The sequence below is a fragment of the Anabrus simplex genome, chromosome 1 (genome assembly GCF_040414725.1).
Source record: "Anabrus simplex isolate iqAnaSimp1 chromosome 1, ASM4041472v1, whole genome shotgun sequence".
NCBI lineage: Eukaryota > Metazoa > Arthropoda > Insecta > Orthoptera > Tettigoniidae > Anabrus > Anabrus simplex.
Genome location: NC_090265.1, coordinates 134,221,065 through 134,242,923, shown reverse-complemented (window position 1 = coordinate 134,242,923; position 21,859 = coordinate 134,221,065). Strand labels below are relative to the sequence as shown.

The 21,859-nt window shown below is 38.0% G+C and overlaps 1 protein-coding gene across 1 annotated transcript in view; it reads right to left on the bottom strand.

Annotated features, from left to right (window-relative positions):
* Window positions 1-8,199: 8,199 nt before the first annotated feature.
* LOC136884879 (angiotensin-converting enzyme) overlaps window positions 8,200-21,859 on the bottom strand; it is a 354,345-nt gene continuing 340,685 nt past the window's right edge. The window contains exons 11-13 of the mRNA XM_067157178.2: window positions 18,766-18,860; window positions 13,306-13,449; window positions 8,200-8,946 (exon numbers count right to left, since the gene is read on the bottom strand). Of these exons, the coding sequence (XP_067013279.2) occupies window positions 8,685-8,946; window positions 13,306-13,449; window positions 18,766-18,860 (501 nt within the window). The 3' untranslated portion in view covers window positions 8,200-8,684. The remainder of the gene's footprint in view (window positions 8,947-13,305; window positions 13,450-18,765; window positions 18,861-21,859) is intronic.

The window sequence follows — 21,859 nt, the reverse complement described above, 5'->3', positions numbered from 1 at the left end:
AGGTAAGGCTTTTGCGGATGATGTTATTCTCTATAGAGTGATAAATAAGTTACAAGATTGTGAGCAACTGCAACGTGACCTCGAAAATGTTGTGAGATGGACAGCAGGCAATGGTATGTTGATAAACGGGGTTAAAAGTCAGGTTGTGAGTTTCACAAATAGGAAAAGTCCTCTCAGTTTTAAATACTGTGTTGATGGGGTGAAAGTTCCTTTTGGGGATCATTGTAAGTATCTAGGTGTTAATATAAGGAAAGATCTTCATTGGGGTAATCACATAAATGGGATTGTAAATAAAGGGTACAGATCTCCGCACATGGTTATGAGGGTATTTAGGGGTTGCAGTAAGGATGTAAAGGAGAGGGCATATAAGTCTCTGGTAAGACCCCAACTAGAGTATGGTTCCAGTGTATGGGACCCTCACCAGGATTACCTGATTCAAGAACTGGAAAAAATCCAAAGAAAAGCAGCTTGATTTGTTCTGGGTGATTTCCGACAAAAGAGTAGCGTTACAAAAATGTTGCAAACTTTGGGCTGGGAAGAATTGAGAGAAAGAAGAAGAGCTGCTCGACTAAGTGGTATGTTCCGAGCTGTCAGCGGAGAGATGGCGTGGAATGACATTAGTAGACGAATAGGTTTGAATGGCGTCTATAAAAGTAGGAAAGATCACTATGAAAATAAAGTTGGAATTCAAGAGGACAAACTGGGGCAAATATTCATTTATAGGAAGGGGAGTTAGGGACTGGAATAACTTACCAAGGGAGACGTTCAATAAATTTCCAATTTCTTTGAAATCGTTTAGGAAAAGGCTAGGAAAGCAACAGATAGGGAATCTGCCACCTGGGCGACTGCCCTAAATGCAGATCAGTATTGATTGATTGATTGAAAGGGAAGAGGACAAGTTCACTTATACTTAAGAAAGTGGAAAGGATTGTAAATGAACTCCATTGTCATAAAACAGCAGGAATAGATACCTGAAATGGTGAAATATATATTGGAAAGGCACGGATAAAATGGCTTCATTGCACATAGCATGGAATGTTAATAAGGTACCTTCTGATTGGATGAAAGCAGTAACTGCACCTATCTATAAGCAATGGAACAGAAAGAGATTTGCAAAAACTATCGAGTTATTTCATTGATTAATGGTTGAGAGTAGTTGAATGAAAACCAGTGTGGGTTCAGATCACAGAGGGGCTGTCAGAATCAGATTTTCAGTATGTGCCAAGTATTTGCAAAATACAATGAGAGTTTTTATGTTTCGTAGATCTAGAGAAGGCATCTGACAGAGTACCGAGGAAAATCAAGTTAGTCATACTGAGTGATTATGGTTTTTCCTTCTTGTTCTTTCTTGTTCTGCTCCTGTATTTACTGTAAATGTATTTTCCTTTCTTAACCCACGATCACTTGCGCTATGAGGTTCAATCTAACATTTTTACAAATTCTGCTACAATTCGTTTCTTCTTAGCTTTGAATCGATGTCCATTTGAAAATGCCTCATTCAGTCCTTTGAGCATGCCATGATGTAAATGTGTAGTAGCTGTGATATTTTGGAGGGGGTGGAAAGAGTGGGGGAAAGAGTGCATCATGCGTTGTGTTAGTTGCTACCGTATCTCACAGCGCGAGCAGTCATGTGTGTGTAACCAGTGAGCAGTGTTAGGGGAGACCTAACATTGCGAATGATCACACATGTGTGATTTTGTACAATTTAATTGAATTTTATTATTATAACCAGCAATATGAGTGTAAGTCAAAGACAGCAAATTATTAGCTGGTTGTTAGATGAAAATTACATTGATCACATGAGTTTTCCTGGGAATAATTATGTGTTACTTGTGTAAAGATGCTGATAATAACATTAATACCATAGGATAAAATAACCTATCTTTTGGACCGTAAAGCAATATACTATAGACTTCATTAATATTCCAAATTGTATTTGTGATTTAGTAAGTAAGCTGATACGTTTATAGGCTACTTTTATCAGTTGGTGCTATTTCATTTGAAATAAATGTAATGTTTATGTTTAACTGTATGTTGCATTCATTAAAAATCATAAAACATGTTACAATTATCAGAATGCAATAAAAAATTAAAAGAAATATGAAATTAATGATTTTATAAGAGAAATACAGATGTTAGGTTATGGTATATATGATTGTACAGTTTTATTCTGCATATTTGTGTAAAAAAGAGTAAAACTCTTGTTATGACTAGAGGGGAGAAAGAAGGGAAAGGTCAGATCAGACTTGCAGACAAGCCCCTGGAAGTAGTGGAAACGTTTAAATACCTGGGGAGTGAATTAATGGAGAATGCTCGACTGGATGCTGAGATTAGTAAAAGGATTCATGCTGGAAGTTGTTTCTATCATAGTGTAAGAAACATGTTATGGGACAAAGAAGTGCCAACAGAAGCAAAGGATACTATGTACAAGATGTATTACGTACCCATAACAACTTACGAAGCAGAAACTTGGACAATGACAAAGAAGGATGAGAGTCGAATACAGGCAGCCGAAATGAAGTTCTTGAGGAGTATGATACAGAAGAGTAGAAGAGACAAAATAAGGAATGAGAAAATCTGGGAAGAAATTGGAGTGGAAAAAATGAATGATAGAATAGAGAAGAGCCGACTAAAATGGTTTGGGCACATAAAGCGAATGAGCGACGAAAGAATGCCATAACAGGTGATGGAAATGCAAATCCAAGGAAGGAGAGGCCGTGGACGACCACGATTGAGATGGAAGGATACCATCCAATGCAGCATTATGGAAAGAAACCTGGACTGGGACACAGTGTTGGAGGAGGAGTGGTGGAAAGACCGAAGAAAGTGGAGAGGAACCATATTTGCCCCTACCCGGCTACAGCTGGATAAAGGGAAATGATGATGATGATGATGATTTGTGTCCTTTGTAAATATTTATATATCTTTCATTTTAGATTAATATCTATTGTACATAGGACCTTTGTAATTTGGCGTTATGCTGTTGCTGATCCTGAATAAATAAATTTTAAAAAATTAAGAAAACAATCAAAGGAATTTATGTTGACGATTGGGCTATAGTGAGCATTTATGGTAGAATAAGTTCTTGGTTCAAGGTACATACAGGGGCTAGACAAGGCTGTAATCACCTTTGTTGTCCATAGTTTACATGGATCATCTACTGAAAAGTATAAAGTGACAGGGAGGGGTTTAGTTAGGTGGAAATATAGCAAGCAGTTTGGCCAATGGTGATAACTTTGTCTTAATGGCAGACTGTGCTGGAACCCTGGAATCTAATATCTTGGAACTTGAAAATAGGTGCATTGATCTAAGGCTAAGTTATAATATGAAAACTAGCATATCCAAGATGAAAGTGATGACAATAGCAAAGAAACCTAAGAGAACTGAATATTGGGTTGGCAACACAAAACTGGAACAGGTAGATCATTTCAAGTATTTTGGAAGTGTGATGTCCCAGGATGGTAGTATAGTAAGTGAAACTGAATCAAGGTGCAGCAAAGCTAATGCAGTGAGCTTGCAGTTGCGATCAACAGTATTCTGTAAGAAAGGTACACCGGTCTGTTTTCAGACAAACTTTGCTTTACAGGAATGAAAGCTGGGTGGACTCAGGATATCTTATTCATAAGTTAGAAGTAACAGACATGAAATTAGCGAGAATGATTGCTGGGACAAAAAAGTGGGAACATTGGCAAGAGGATATGTAGAATGAGGAGATAAAGGCTAAGTTGGGAATGAATTCAATAGATGAGGCTGTTTGCATAAACTGGCTTTGGTGATGGGGAGGTAGGTTACCTAGGAGAATAATGAACTCGGTCTTGGAGGGTAAGAGAAGTAGAGGGAGACCAAGATGGTGATGGTTAGACTCGGTTTCTAATGATTTAAAGATAAGAGTTATGGAACAAAACAAGGTCACAGAGCTAGTTACAAATAGAGGATTGTGAAGGCATTTAGTAAATTCACTGAGGCTTGTAAGCTGAATGCTGAAAGGCATAACTGTCTATAATAAAGATGTATATGCATATATGTGATTCAAGCTCAGGTAACCACCCATAAACTGTACATTTTGTTGGTGAACCATAAGCACCATATTTGGTGGTCTAAAGAGCACTGCTGCTGGTCTATTTATGATTGAACAAATTAATTTTGGTCTTCTTGGAGCATGTTGAGACTGTCGTGTTTCTGGTTCTGGTTCATTTTCAAAACCAAGAAATTCTTCTTCTTAACTATCCGGATCTTTGATGCTTTCTGTGTGTTCTGTGTATCTAGGAGTTACGTTTACATTGATGAAAGGATCAACCTGCTCTGGCTTTATGCTGGGATGATCTTCATCAAAGTGCTTAAACATTTGGGCACTGACTTTAGAAAATATCTAGATCGTATTTTTGCTCTTTTCTATCTCCTTACAATAACTTGACATCACGTGAGATTTCCACTTTTCGTTCCTGTGCTATCCGAATTCTGAAACCTTTGGTCTACAGTGCATAGCCAATGAATAGGCCCTTTTTTCCCCGAGGGTCAAATTTGCCTTTGTTAGGTGATCAATTTAGGCAGTAGGTTTCTTATCCAAATTTTTCAAATTTACAAACATTTGGAACCTTTTCACTCCAGGCTTCGTAAAGAGTTCGTCCACCTAGTTTACTTGTAGGGCATCTGTTCCTAATGTAATCTGCTGTTGCAACAACCTCTGTCCAGAAAGAGGAAGTCCAGACAGCATTAATAAACATCTGGCCATCTAGTCGAGTGTTCGGTTTTTCCTTTCCACTACACCTTTTTGTTATGGGTTATGCAGAATCGTCAGGCATCGTAGAACCCCGGAGCTCTTCAACAGTGCATTGAATTGGGAATTCACATACTTCGTACCATTATCAGACTGAAAAATATTTATCTTTGCATTTTTCTGTGTTTCAAAAGGTTTTCGGAAGTCCTGAAACTCATTAATGACTTTATTTTTCTGACGAAGAAACTTCACTTTGCACCGTCCAGTCGTATCATCGACGAATGTGATGTAATGCATGTTTCCATTTGAAGAAACACCCGTAGGGGCACGAATATTGGAGTGAACCAATTCCCCTGGTTCCATTCTCCTATCGGCCTTCTTCGAAAAATGGGTACGTGTCATCTTTCCTTGGAGACAGATCTCACATTCAAAATCCTCTTCAGTGTTGATGACTTCGATTCCCTCTATCCTTTTATTCTTCACTGCCTCACATAGATCCGTTATGTTTAGATGTGCCAATCAAATGTGCCAGTCCCTAATAGACCCTTTTCGGGTATGTATCTTCAGCTCGGGCAATTTTTCCCTGTTCTTCGGTGTATGACCCATTAACGTAATAAAGTCCATCTTTCCTACAGTATGTGCCACGAATAAGGTACTATCATTCACATCTGTTTATCAGTGTATTTTATCACTATGCATTTAATAACTTTCCAAACGTGCATCCTGGGCCCATAACCTGTTAAAAAGGCACGATGTTTCCGAAAGTAATAAGGTCAGCACGGTTTATATTAGAATGACACTATTTTTTACATACATAAATCACAGAAGGATACAGTGAAAACAATAGACATGGAGATTACAATCGTGACATGTCAGAATGGAAAAAGAAACCATAGTGTGTAGGTGGTGCTACTTTATAGTGGCTCCGCCAGAGTTATGTGAATATACACCATGTGATTAAAAGAATCTGGACACTCCCAAAAACATACGTTTTACATCTTAGGTGCATTGTGCTGCCACCTACTGCCAGGTACTCCATAGCAGTGAGCTCAATAGTCATTAGACATCATGAGAGAACAGAATCTGGGGCGCTCCATGGAACTCACAGATTTCGAACATGGTCAGGTGATTGGGTATCACTTGTGTCAGAAGTCTGTACGTGAGATTTCCACACACCTAAACATCCCTAGGTCCACTGTTTCTGATGTGATAGTAAAGTGGAAACATAAAGGGACACGTACAGCATGAAAGCATACAGGCCGACCTCGTCTGTTGACTGACAGAGACCGCCGACAGTTGAAGAGGGTCGTAAAGTGTAATAGGCAGGCGTCTATCCAGACCATCACACAGGAATTCCAAACTGCATCAGGATCCACTCCATGTACTATGGCAGTTCGGCGGGAGGTGAGAAAACTTGGACTTCATGGTCGAGCGGCTGCCCACAAGCCACACATCACGCAGGTCAATGCCAAACGATGCCTCGCTTGGTGTAAGGAGCATAAACATTGGACGATTGAACAGTGGAGAAACATCATTGTGTGGAGTGACGAATCACAGTACACAATGTGGCGATCCGATGGCAGGGTGTGGGTATGGCAAATGCCCGGGGAACGTCATCTGCCAGCGTGTGTAGTGCCAACAGTAAAATTCGGAGGCAGTGGTGTTATAGTGTAGTCGTGCTTTTCATGGAGGGGGCTTGCACCCCTTGTTGTTTTGCATGGCACTATCACAACACAGGCCTACATTGATGTTTTAAGCACCTTCTTGCTTCCCACTGTTAAAGAGCACTTTGGGGATGGTGATTGATCTTTCAATACGATATATTATGTATAAACTCAAAAGTGCATTTTACACTAATATAATCCTGATAAAACACACGCACATGATGAAATAATCAGATAGAAATTTTAGAATCAGACTCAGTAATTAGTAAATAATGTAAGAGATCATTAATCTTTGAAGAAAATAAAACAATAATAATGCACAGCCTGTGGCAGAGTGGTTACACGGCAATAACATCCCTGTCATGGACAGGCCTGCACGGAGTCCCGACCTAAATCCTATAGAACACCTTTGGGATGTTTTGGAACGCCGACTTCGTGCCAGGCCTCACCGACCTACATCGCTACCTCTCCTCAGTGCAGCGCTCCATGAAGAATGGGCTGCCATTCCCCAAGCAACCTTCCAGCACCTTATTGGACGTATGCCTGCGAGAGTGGAAGCTGTTATCAAGGCTAAGGGTGGGCAAACACCATATTAAATTCCAGCATTACCAATGGAGGGTGCCACAAACTTGTACGTCACGTTCAGCCAGGTGTCCGGATACTTTTGATCACATAGTGTATATAAATATTCTCAACAGTTTACCTAGTCTTCCCTTAAATAATTGTAAAAAAATTTGGGAATTTATTGAACATCTCCCTTGGTAAATTATTCCAATCCCTAACTCCTCTTTCTGTAAACAAATATTTTCCCCAATTTGTCCTCTTGAGTTCCAACTTTATCTTCATATTGTGTTATTTCCTACTTTTAAGAATATCATTCAAACTTATTCATCTACTAATGTCATTACTCTCCATTGACAGCTTGGAACATACCACTTAGTCAAGCAGCTCATCTCCTTTCTCCCAAGTCTTTCCAGCCCAAACTTTGCAACATTTTTGTAATGCCACTATTTTGTCAGAAATCACCCAGAACAAATCGAGTTGCTTTTCTTTAGATATTTTCCAGTTCTCAAATCAAGTAATCCTGGTGAGGGTCCTATACACTGGAACCATACTCTAGTTGGGGTCTTGCCAGATATTTATATGCCCTCTCCTTTACATCCTTACTGCAATCCTTAAATACCCTCATAACCATGTGAAGATATCTGTACCCTTTATTTACAACCCCATATATGTGATATATTGAAGCTGTGTGTTTGTATTTATGTATGTAAAGATTGATTTTAATTTTATTTCAATTGGTGAAATCCACAAGAAATGTATAGAAGTCATGGAACATCAAAGATGAATTAAAGTTTTATTTAACAAGAGAATTACATGACACATTAAAATTTAGTTACACTATGTACAAAAAGAACTGCATAGAAACACGGTATAAAAAAATATGAACATGGATAACATACAATGGATTGTAAAAGAACTGCAGTAAAATAGTCACTAAAGAGGAATACTGTTTCACTGGGAAATGATATATGGATACTATTAATTACGTATCAGCTGCTGTCTATATCACAGATCAGACTGAACACAATAGTGCAGAAGACATGATGAAATGAAATGAAATGAAATGAAAACAAAATATTATGTATAAACTCAAAAGTGCATTTTACACTAATATAATCCTGATAAAACACACGCACATGATGAAATAATCAGATAGAAATTTTAGAATCAGACTCAGTAATTAGTAAATAATGTAAGAGATCATTAATCTTTGAAGAAAATAAAACAATAATATTGAAAATTAATATAATAATATTTTAAATTATTTAAATTCAGTTCACAATTAAAATATGGATATTACTATCTTCATTTGTAAAAACAAATGCCCAAAATTTTGTTCACTTCACTTGACAACAATTGGATATAGATGAAAATGATACAAATTTGTCAATTATTGGATATGACAAATCTTTTGAAGAGAGCTATTGAATAAATACAGTATACAATAACATCAGAATGTCATGACCAAAAGTTCTCAGAAATCTCACAAATTCGTCTTGATAATATTAAGTTGTCATATTATCTTGAAAAGGATAACATATTACTGTTATTCTTCACTAAAGGGATAATTTTCCAGTAATGGAATTTACCCCTAATAAATATGTTTTGTAGAAGGGAGAATATCGAGTAATTCTTGTTGGCTTGTGACTGATAAATTGATAATTGATAATAATATTGATGAACCAAAATACAGATGGAACGGACTAAAGGATGGGAGGTTACACAGAAAGGCTAAGAGGTTAGAGACCTCTGCTAAGGCGACGGCGGTACAGAACATAAGCTATCAATACACCAACAACTAGTAAGGCCAGGATACAGCCCACTGCGACGGGTATCACCTGGCTGACATCCTCCGATCGAGCTCGTATGTTTTCTGCCTTGAGGTAGTCATGCAGGGGCTTGAAGTACTCCACCAGAGCAGACCCATTATAATCTTCCTCACCAGTTATGGCCTTTAGTGCCACCTTCCAGTGTTGGGAGCCTCCCAGTTTGAGACCTTCCCTGTATACCAAAGGAAATAAGTACTAGTATTACTTATTTGTCATAACTTATGAATACAATACAGTGTAATATTATAACAATGAAGTGCATACATAATAAGTATTGCAAGGAATATTCCAGGAGTCAATTGTTGAATAGCCCAATCCACTTCTGGAGGTATGTAACTTTCACTGACCTGTACTAATCCCATCTTTGCCTGGGTAAACAATATGGCTGAGGTACAAGCAATGCTAGTAGCACACTTTCTTACACAGCCAGTCCCTGTAATGAGTGCTGTGAAAGTGTAATTTGTAGAACTGGTCGATGTGTGCATTTCAGTGGGGTTGGCAGACCGATCTATATATTAATAAAAGGAAATGTTTTTCTGTCTGTGTTTACATGTTGCTAAGCCAAATCTACAGCACTCAGAGATCTGAAATGTTTAACATAAGTAGATGGTAGGGGATCCAAATGCACCTCAAAGCCGGATTTTACACTTTTCCATTTATTGGTAAGTCATGAACAAAATGCCGACAGAAAATGTGTGTTAGGATATGATAATCCAACATGCTGTCACCAGGATTATTTCCATAGATTCACTGTTGCTAGGCAACATACATAAGATAGGTAACACAAATCAAGGAGCTATTTTAAATCCATGGTGTAGGTAGCCATTTTGGGTGCCAGATATGAGGAGCCATGTTCAGTCTGTAATATCCAGAACCGTATGTCTGTGTGTACGAGTGCGATGCCCAACCAAATCTACGGCATTCAGAGATCTGAAATTTTTAACGGAGGCATATTCTTAGATGAATCTTTATACAATTAAAGACTTGTTAATTATTTATTATTTATTATTAATTATTTATATTACTTTGAATCATTTTATTTATTTATATATTTATTTATTTATTTATTTACCTGATATTCATTTCATGCACTTAAAATTTTACAGAATATGAGGATTTTGCTATAGGTACCAGCAACTAAAAATGAATCGTATTTTCTTTTGACTAACTCAATCTTATATTTTATTATTTTAATTTGAATAAACATATAGTACATAAGATAGATAATAATAAACAACAAATAGTAATACACATATCAGTCAAGGTGCCATTTTAAGTGCATGGCATATGAAGCCATTTTCGTTCTGTCCGTGATATCCGGAAGTGTTTGTCTGTGTGTATGTGTGCGATGCCTAGCCAAATCTACGGCATGTACAGATTTGAAATTTTTGTCATAGGTGGGCACAGAGTTTCACCGATTGTGCATAGGTGCATCAAAGCAAACAAGAAACTTTTACAAGAATTGTCTGGTGTTCTACAAATTTACAAGTCTATCGACATGACATACAACACAGATGAGGCTGCCACAACAGAGCCATGGCAACTTTCTTTTTTTTTTTTTTTTTTTTTGCATGAGCAAGGGATCTATCAGGCAAATGGAAATACACAGATGGGAGTGGGGAGCATAAGGTGCTATGGAATTTATAAATAATTCCGAGTAGGTTTTTTTTTTTACTAGTGGCTTTACGTCGCACCGACACAGATAGGTCTTATGGCGACGATGGGATAGGAAAGGCCTAGGAAGTTGGAAGGAAGTTGCCATGGCCTTAAATAAGGTACAGCCCCAGCATTTGCCTGGTGTGAAAATGGGAAACCATGGAAAACCATCTTTAGGGCTGCTGACAGTATGATTCGAACCCACTATCTCCCGGATGCAAGCTCACAGCCGCGTGCCCCTAACCGCACGGCCAACTCGCCCAAACCGAGCAGGTTTACCAGGTGCAGGATATAAAGCAAGGAAACTGTGAACAATGAAATGCTTACTCTCAGAGAATACAGTAACCATTAGAGTAAACCCTCAAAGTAGTCCCCTGTATTGTATACAACACATTGCCAAGAGGAAGACATTGGATACCAGTTGCCTCACCATGTGTGAAGTTTGCAATTTCATGTTTCACAACATTGGCAATTCCTCTCGCATCCTAAACTGTTTCCCATGGGACAAATCCAAGGACTATGGTAGATGTTCCAGTACTTCCCACGCTGTTCTTGCCTCATCACGTCCATTCTGCACAGAGCCCGACTCACTACTGCTGTGCCATCACACTGCTCATGGTGCCTGTCCTATGCACTGCCTTCTCGTGCTGTGTTCATGTACTATGAGTGTCATGCTTTCCAGGACATATGGCCAAATGTGAGTTTAAAAAATTAGTTGACATGACTTATGCCCCATATCAACTTGAAGGATTCCAGCAAGATACAGCAGATATTTTAGATTCAGGAGCTCAAGTGGACTGTATCGCTATTGACCTATCCAAGGCTTTTGATACGGAAGATCATGGGAGACTACTGACAAAAATGAGGGCAATTAGACTAGACAAAATAGTGGCTACATTTCTAGAAAATAGAACTCAAAGAATTAGAGTAGGTGAAGCATTATCTGATCCTGTACTGATTAAGAGGGGGATCCTGGGGGGCGGTATTATTGGACCTTTACGTTTCCTTGTATATATACCCTGTCAGCATCACCAATGCTCATGGATTCTCCTTCTCCGCACTCTGCCTTCTTCATGTTATTGTGGTGTTCCTTAAAATGCTGAATATGAAAGAATTATGATTTCTTTTGAACTTAACAAATATGAAGCATACTGAGACACACTGAAGTGAGTGAAAGTGTGGAAAGCTATCCCTGTACATTCCAGAAAACATATTCTATCATGATACAGAAAAGTTCTGAATGTAAATTACTCTGTAAAATACCAGGTTTTTTTAAAATGTAAAGGCAACTTTGAATTAAAAGGCTGAATTTCGATAATGAGACTGTCGTTCTTCGAATTACAAATTATCTATATTTCAAATTAAGTAATTCAAATAACATGCGAAACCGTATCTCATGCTTCCGGGAACAAGATCTTTTTTTTTCTTTTCAATCACGTGGGATTTTGAATTAACAGATTTTGAATTACTGAGGTTCTACTGTGGGTATATGTATAAATGATATGATTAAAGAACTGGAATCACAGATAAGGCTATTTACAGATGATGTTATACTGTATGGAGTACTAAATGAGTTGCAGGATTGTGAGCGACGTCAGGAGAACTTAAACAATAGAGTGAGATGGACAACAGACAGTGGTATGAATGTAACTGGAATGAAAAGTCAAGTTGTAAGTTTCATCAAGAGAAAAAGACTTCTCAGTTTTAATTATTGTGTTGATGATATGATAGGACCTCATGAGAAACAATGTAAGTACCTAGGTGTTAATATAAGGAATGATCTTCATTGGGGTAATCATATTAATGAAGTAGTCAAGAAAGGTTACAGATCTCTTCACATGGTAATGAATGTATTTAGGGGTTGTAGTAAGGCATATAAGTCTCTGGTAAGACCGCAGTTAGACTATGATTCCAGTGTGTGGGAACCTCACGACGACTGCTTGATAAAAGAAGTAGAAAAAATTCAAAGGAAAGCAGCACGATTTGTTCTGGCTGATTTCCGAAACAGGAGTAGTGTTACTAAAATGTTGCAAACATTAGGCTGGGAAGACTTGGGAATAAGGAGACAGGATGCTCAACATGTGGTATGTCCAACAACGGACCATTGATATTGGTATTATGTGGTATGTTTCGTGCTGTCAGTGGTGAGTTGGCATGAAATGACATAAGTGGAAGAATAAACTTGAGTGGAGCTTTTAAAAGTAGGAAAGATCATAATATGAAGATAAAGTTGGAATTCAAGATGACAGATAGGGAAAAATATTCATGTATAGGGTGAGGAGTAAGAGACTGGAATAAATTATTAAGGGAAATGTTCAATTAATTTCCAAGTTTGTTGAAAACATTTAAGAAAAATCTAGATAAACAATTATAAATAAATATAAATATGAGGTAAACAACTGGTAGGGAATCTGCCACCTGGATGACTGCCCTTAAGTGCAGATCATTGAGATTGATTGATTGATTGATTGATTGATTGATTGATTGATTGATTGATTGATTGATTGATTGATTGATTGATTGATTGATTGATTGATTGATTGATTGATTGATTGATTGATTGATTGATTGATTGATTAATTAAACCACATATAAACTTCAAAATTTCATAAATATTCTTCTGAGCAAGTGAAACAAGGTCTCCATGAGAATTTTTCCAGTCACTTCACTTGACAAAAACCAAGAGACCATCATGTCCAAAGTAGAGTAGTTCAAATCTTGTTCATTGTTTGGTCTAACTTACACAATATGTACATAGCTTTCACTCTTGAATTATATTTCTTGAGGTTAAAACTTTCATTCAACTCTTATATGGAATTTTGTAGAAAAAGAAAGTAACAATATCTATCAAGGTGCCATCTTGCAATATACTTACGCTAGTAAACTACCAGCTTTTGTGGAGTTATAAATATCACACGTGTGTAGTGGTTTTCTATTGGGGTTGGCAGGATCATACTCTTCTGCTGCTATGCAGAGTGCCTTGTGCAACTGGAACTGCAGGATATGTGCAAGGAAGTACCTGTTAACAAAATCATGTACTATAATATCTTGCAAGTATGGAATGAATATAAATTTCCTGTGAAGGAATAAATACAGAACAGCCATTACAGTAAAATAACCAGTAAATGTCTTACAGTAATATCTAGAGTAATGATTAAATATTGCCAATGGGCTTTATCAGGACTAATACTGATGAATACCTCCATGAATATTGGGAGAATATTTAGTTCAAAAGACGAGATACTGAGTTCATTATGCTGCAAGATTGATTGCATTATTCTGTCTTCAGAAATACTACTAAAACGTTTTCATTCCTCCCCTGAAGGGGGAGGGAGGCTTCCTAGATGGTGACGCCATCTCTCAGGCTGGGAGATTTGTTACGGTGAAGGAGATGCTTGGAGAACATTAGTATTCTATAAACTCACTTGACAACTAAGTGACAAGCAAACGGATCAGACAATAAATAAATGAATAAGACAATTTAGGTATTAAAGAACTTATGAAATTATAACTCACATAAGAATATTTTCAACCACATACTCGCACATATTTCGAAATTGGTATTTCTGGCAGTGATGGCACCATCATAACTTAATTTACAGTAGATTTTAAACATTGTACTTACAGTTTCACCTCGCTGATGCTTCGTAAGAGTACAGTCATGTTTTTTTTTTTTACAGAAAAATACTGGGACTAACATTTTGTTTTTTAACTTAGAAAGCCTAACCTAATCTGAATGAGCTAAATTTAGAAGGTGTTTTACCATTACCGAAGTTTAACAGTTTCACTGGCTTGTTAAGCGTAGATACAGCAACGACAAACGATGTATACCACTGTTATATTCACGAAGAATGCCACTGAACTTGCGAAAACTTCACCTGTAATCCAAGAGGAACACTAAAAAAATTCACAATAATCCACTATTACAGGCAAACCCACTCATACAGAGCAACCAAATACAAAATTCTTGTTCTTCACGCTTGGTGCTGTATTCATGCTATGTAATCTAAATATTTTTCCGTGTGCATCGAAAACATACTCTACATGTGCCGACAATGGATCACTCCCAAAAATTTTATGCATCCCAAAATCCAAAAATAAAATAAATACTTTTATTACAATTGATTTCATAAAATGGGTATTTTTATTAGCAAGACTATGTACAAGTGGCTATAATGTTTTCTTCTTGTCGCCTGTGGCATGTGGTGCTGAACACTTTGAGTGTTATATTACAACTAACATGAACCCAAGCTAGCTGCTCTGCCACCCTATGATGCTGAGAATCTCGAGCGAGGCCAACAGCTATTACCCCCCCATGTCAACAAAGCGATTTGAATTTCGCTGGGGTAGCTCTCTTTCGCGTCGGCAAAGAAACCCAGTTTGCTGGAGAGACCTGGACTGTCGTAGAGCAAACGGTTATCGAGAAAGCTGTACTTGCCTTGATTTAGCTGTTTGAATTTATTTTTAACTTAATAAAGAAATGTTCTAAGGAATAATAAGAAAATATAAATACAAAATGATTTGCCCAAGCAGTGCTGGGGTATCAGGGGTTCAGTGCACGCCACTGTGAAAAACTGTTCTCAATTATATACATAACCTAATTTGCACCACACTGATGGCTTAAAGAGACTGTTTCGAGGTGTTGAAAGAAATTCTAACTACTGGCTTAAGTGAATTTTCCAAATGATTGGCTAAACCATCTGAAACCTAATGCCAATAAAGGCCAAATATGTGCATCCAGCACAGAAACAAGAGAGGAGACAACAGCTTGAAATTTGTCCCAGTCCAGGTTTCTTCTTCTTGCCCTCCTCTTTATTGAATTGATTGACCTTGTTCTAGGTCTTCCTCTCACTCTTTTTCCCTTGAACTGCACCTCCATTATTTGGTTTGGTATTATTTCCTCCTCCATCCTCTTTACCATGTCCAAACTGCCTTAGTTTATTTCTATCAGTTCTCTCATTTAGGTTTCCTATTCCAACTTCCTTCCTAACAGTTTTGTTTCTCACTCTATCTTTCCTTGTCTTTCCTGTCATACTTATTAGGTGTTTCATTTTGCTGGTTTTAATTCTACTTACCCCCCCCCCCCCCTTCCCTCCCTGCCTACTTGTCATTGTTCAGGTCTCAGCCACATAAGTCAATATGGGTGCATAATATAGTTTGTACATTATCTCTTTACACTTCCTTGGTACTTTCTTATTCCAGACAAGGTTTCTTTCTGGTAGAATGCATTGCCCTGTTGCACCTTCTTGCTAATCTCCATGTCCAGCCTTGTATTCTGCATTTATTCACTCACTGAGGATTTGAAACTGTCCACAGTTTCAAGGCTTTGACCACCAATTTTCAAAATGCCTTTCCCTTTTCTTTTTCCTCTTGATATCACCATGGTCTTACTTTTCTCTTAATTTTCTCATTCAGTGCATCAAGTTGTTCTTGTGCTTCTTTGCTGTTCATTCCACAGACCACAATATCATCTGCAAATAGCAATAGCTTCGTCTCCCTATTTTCATATGCTTCTTTTATCTCCTTTACAATTTTGTCTATAATTATTAGAAACAAGAGACATGACAGCACACTCCCTTGTCTTTGTCAGTTTCATTTCTAAACCATTCCGTCTTTCCAACCTGGAGCCTGTACGCTGCTGACGTTGTTGTTGTTGTACATTGCTTGCACCATTTCTACAGTTTGTGCACCCACTCTTCTTCAGACCATGGTTTCCCAAACCTTATCCCTGCTTACTTTAAACTGTCCATCAATTTTGTTCCTTGGAGTACTTTTACTTCCTCATTAATCCAAGAGACTGGGAGTTTAATTTCCAAATATAAAGTACCCATCCCAGTAGCAGTAAAATAAAACTGATGAGTAAATGCACAGTACAGAGTGACCCAAAAGTCAGTTAACATTTGACGAGGCAATACATCACAGAATATTGGAGGTAGAGAGGTATTAACTGACACACATGACTGGCATGACGTGGGGTTTTATTGACACCAAAATAAAGTACACAAAATGACCAACAGATGGTGGCATTGGATAGTACTACATCAGGTGCAAATGGCCACACATGCTTGACATGACATGGGGTTTTATTGACACCAACAAGTCAGTGATGCAGCATGAGACCTGTGTACGGTATAAAAGGAGCTCGATCTAATACTCAATCTAACTGAACAATGTTTCATCCTACTTGATCAATACTATAATCCAAACCTTAATCTTAATGACCAATCTGAAAAACCCAGAATTCTGTTTGACACACTTATCTCAATAATTAATAATCTGAAATTACCAAAAAATCAACCAATTCACAAAATAATACATAACATGCTTGCTTATTACCCCCACTGCAGTCCCTGCCCTCCTGATCAATGTCCCTCCTCTACCGCGACCTCCCCTTCCCCGACTTAACACGCTCTGCCTCTCCCTGCTCTCTCTGATGGCCTGCTGTCTGCCACTTAGCTTATCAGTTCCTCTCTTACTCTTCAACCTTCAACTTGGCACTCGAGGTGAGTTTCTATTTACATATAATTCCTCCCCGGCATTTGTTTCATCCGTCATGCTAACACGCGGCTCAATTTCTTTTAGATTCTGTCCTTGGTTCAAGATATTTCCAGAGTTTTACAAGATCCACTCGATAATACTACTCTCTCAAAAACCTCGTCTGTTCTTCTATATCAACTTACAATTCTTAAGTTGCTATTTACGGCTACGTAAAAATCAAGCCATATAATGAACTTACACACTTTACTTACTGAACTTTTAATAACCTATGATACAGTGTCATATCATTAGATTTTAGTTATATAAGATATTTTTATTCAAAATCCACACATTGTTAAGTCCAAGTTGAATGCCTTAGAAATTTTAATTAGTACATATTTATGAGGAACCTCTTTCACTTGAATAACTGATTGTAGCAACTAGCTCATCGGCATATCTATACGGATTACAAATGTTTAAAAATTGAATCAAATGTTCAAAAAGGTAAACTAAGTGTTATATATACCACAAGAACTGAAAAGTAGTTAACAACCTGCGGACACACAAACCAAGCTATACAATTGACTTATCCTTTTTATTTACTGAACTTTTGTGGATATAATAAACTGTGACACAGATGCCATACTATATTTTAGCCATATAAGATATTTATTTAAACTTCTCACATTGCTACATCCAAGAAATTAATTAGTGAACATCTACGAGGAATTTTAAGTAAATAACTGGTTGTTGTAACTAGTTCATCAGCCTTTTTACACTGACACAAATGTTAACATTGAACAAAGAAACTCAATTTCATATATACCACTATGACTGCAAAGCAGTTAACGACCGATATTGTTCTTACAATGTGAAGAAAGCTCATTCCACTTTTGTCATTTTAACTGTACATCTTTCTATATTCAATTTTAATGACAAAAACCCTTTTGTATATAGACCTATGTAAAGTAATTCAGTTCAAGCATGTACATTTAAAAAAAAGTATTGATATTAATTTTAAGAAATGTAATGTACTCTATTTCCAATGCCTTTTCCTTACTTCCTAGGCCGATAATGGCATACCCTATTGCCAAAACCAGTCCCAAATAAAGGAATATGTGATGACTTCAATAATTATCACTATTTCTTGTATTGAATAGGCAGATCCCTATACCTAACAACTTTGAATGTATATCTCGATTCAATACGGAACCTAAAAATGAAATTTTTGACACTAGATAAAAGGAGCTGTCATGAGAGAGTGCAGTTGTGGCATGTTGGCTGTACCAGAAAAGACACTGTTAGTGAAGCTTTACTGTACTTTATTTTGGTGTCAATAAAACCCCATGTCATGCCAATCATGTGTGTCAATTATTACCCTCTGCCTCCAATATTCCGTGAAGTATTGCCTTGTTGAATGTTAATGGACTTCTGAGTCAGCCTGTATATCAAATAAAGAAAAGTGATCTCTATACAGGCCTTGGACAAGTGGAAGGTAAAAGCTTCCACACTACCCGTAACTTCAACATAAAGTAGGATAGAGTGGTTAGCTCTATGCTTGGCTGCTTTTGCCAGAATTAACACAATGCTCATCCCTGGTGCAGGCTGAGTAATCCTCAATGCCATGTACCTGTCCAGAAATGGAAATCTCGTTTCTAAATTTTTCGATTTCTTGATGGGGATTCGAACCTAACCAGGTGCACCAAGCACAGCTTTACTGTCTTGGCTAGGCAGCCCCTATTTACATAAAAGCATATAACACACCTGAAGGATTGCCTTGATATTATGGGTTGTAAACATCTTTAAACAAATCACTATCTCGCTTATTCTAAATGATGATATTTAAACAAATACTTACGCAATATATTGTGAGTCACCAGGTACATGGTATTTAGCACCAGGATCAAAGTCGGACTCTGAGCGAGGTGAAGGCGGTTTCACACGTTGGAATTTCTTTCTGTGAAAGAGACATTAAGGTAACTACTTGCAAAGAAGAATTGTTATTTCATAAGCTGCTCTAGACCATGTTGTAAAGAACTGAAATTCTGTCCTGGATTCTCTCTTTAAAAGATGAAGTTATCTCTATTATCCAGATTAAGAGAGGGATTAGAACATGGAAGCCTTCTTAACAACTTATTCTTCACCTACATGTTAATCTTATGTTTATTAATGCTCTGATCTGGTAAACCAGAAGTTATAGACTGAGGTACGCCTAGTGGTAAAAGAACCTCATTATATGGATGCCAGGTACCGGTAGTCTACAATAATTGTAATACTTTACCAGAAAATATTAGTTTGCACTTGCACTTAAAGCTTAACTTTAAACATACTTCTTATAAACCAATATCAATATTTTCCCTACCTCATCATTAATGCTCTTGATTTTTCTCCATTTCAAATAAAATTGATCTCTTCTGTGTATATTATGACACAAACTGATATTCAGTAACCACAAACTTTGGAAATAATGAAAAGCCTGTAATTTTCTGTGGCTGTTAATGATGATGATGATGATGATGATGATAATGTTATTGGTTCTGTACTCTTCTAATTACGGTACTTTTACAGTTTTCAGAGATGCTGAGTTGTCAGAATTTTGTCCCACAGAAGTTATTTCATGTGCCGGTAAATCTACCAACACGAGGCTAACGTATTTGATCAGCTCCAAATACCATTGGATTGAACCTACCAACTTGAGTTTGTAAGGCCAGCACTCCATTGTTTATCCAGATTTTTTTTAAATATCACATGCATTGGCTGGGATTCAAACTGCTGCTACTTTGGTGAGAAGGCATTAACAGTGCCAGACTAATGCCCAACTGAAAAACAAATTTAAACTAAAAACAAATTTAGAGGTTAAGTCTGACAACTACATTTGTTACCGGTACTTAATCTCTTTCAGGCACATAATTACATGAATATATATACACCTATATACACTCATGCTCATAAATTAAGGATAATTGCATATTGTGGTGCCACAATACGTCAGTGTTGCCAACTTAGTGGATGTTCCGCTAAATTTGGCAGAATTAGAAGACTGTTGGCGGAGAAATATATCATTTAGTAGACAGCGGAATTTTTGGCGGAATTCTAGATTTATTATAGAGGAATTTAGTGTTTTATCCATTTTACGTTTTTTTACAATTTGTACTCCAGTCTGTCTCTAAGCTATTCCGTATTTCTTGTCAGGAGCTAGCAACCACATGAGGAAAACTTGCTATTTGGATTTGATGTTATGAGATCATGGTATCATAAATTTGTAATACATGGGGACAGGGTACTTATCTCTTAGTTGACGAATGATGACAGATAACGAAACTGTGAGAGAGTAGCATTTATATTTATGCTATGAAGGTAATGGCCTGTTCTGTGTGTGGCCCTTGAGATAGGGGATTCACCTAGTATGCACCCGGCAGTAAAACACCTACTGTACAAGTTTTAGCTCGCCGGCTCGCAGGCAGGGGTTTAATCCCAGTGAAACTCACAGATCAGGTGAGTGCAGATATTTACTTGTATTATTATTATTATTATTATTATTATTATTATTATTATTATTATTATTATATTGCTCATTTTTATTGCTCATTATTTGAGATTGGATGTCTTGGCGGAATTCTAGCGGATTTTTAGTAGTATTTAGCGGATCTTGAAAATATAAGTATCGCTGTGTTAAAATTCTAAATTCCTATGGAGGGAATTAGATATTTTTCATGTCAAAAATGTCAAAAACATATCAGATGTAAGGCTTTTCAGGTGTTCCCTTCATGGGAATTTAGAATTTTCCATTCGGAATTGCTAGGTGGGCAATAATTATATTGTGGAGATTTATCTCCCGTATGCAGTTATCAGACTGTGCCTCTTATAAGGGCTTCTGATAAGTTCACCTGCATACACCCCAGCATCAGTGGGTAGGGTCTGACACATCCCACTCTGATGAGTCTAGTGTCAGACCTAAGACGAAACGCTGGTTAATAGAGCAAACGCCTGAAAAGCCTTACATCTGATATGTTTTTGACATATCTTCTGTTTCACGGCACTCCTCCACGATGGCAGCTCGGTGGGGCCGTGAGTTATCATCCATCAGGAGGACGGTGGGACCCACTGCACCCCTGAAAAGGCGGACATACTGGTGCAAAATGACTTCCCGATACACCTGACCAGTTACAGTTCCTCTGTCAAAGACATGCAGGGGTGTACGTGCACCAATCATAATCCCACCCCACACCATCAAACCACTACCTCCATACAGGTCCCTTTCAAGGACATTACGGGGTTGGTATCTGGTTCCTGGTTCACACCAGATGAGAACCCGGTGAGAATCACTGTTCAGACTATACCTGGACTCGTCCATGAACATAACCTGGGACCACTGTTCCAATGACCATGTACTGTTTTCTTGACACCAGGTTTTACGGGCTCTCCTGTCAACAGGGATCAGTGGAATACACCTTGCAGGTCTCCGGGCGAATAAACCATGTCTGTTCAGTCGTCTGTAGACTGTGTGTCTGGAGACAAGTGTTCCAGTGGCTGTGGCAAGGTCCCGAGCAAGGCTACCTGTGGTACACCGTGGCCGTCTGCGGGCACTGATGGCGAGACATCGGTCTTCTTGTGGTGTTGTACACTGCGGACGTCCTGTACTGTAGCGCCTGGATATGTTTCCTGTCTGCTGGAATCGTTGCCATAATCTTGAGATCACACTTTGTGGAACACGGAGGGCCCGTGTTACGAGCTGCTGTGATTGACCAGCCTCCAGTCGCCCTATTATTCTACCCCTCATAACATCATCAATATGTGTTCGTTGAGCCATTTTCACCACACAGTCACCATTAGCACGTCTGAAAACATCTGCACACTTACTCGCTGCACCATACTCTGACATGCACCAACACACCTCTGTGTATTTGAACTGCTACCAGCGCCACCGTGCGACGACCGCAGGTCAAATGCAC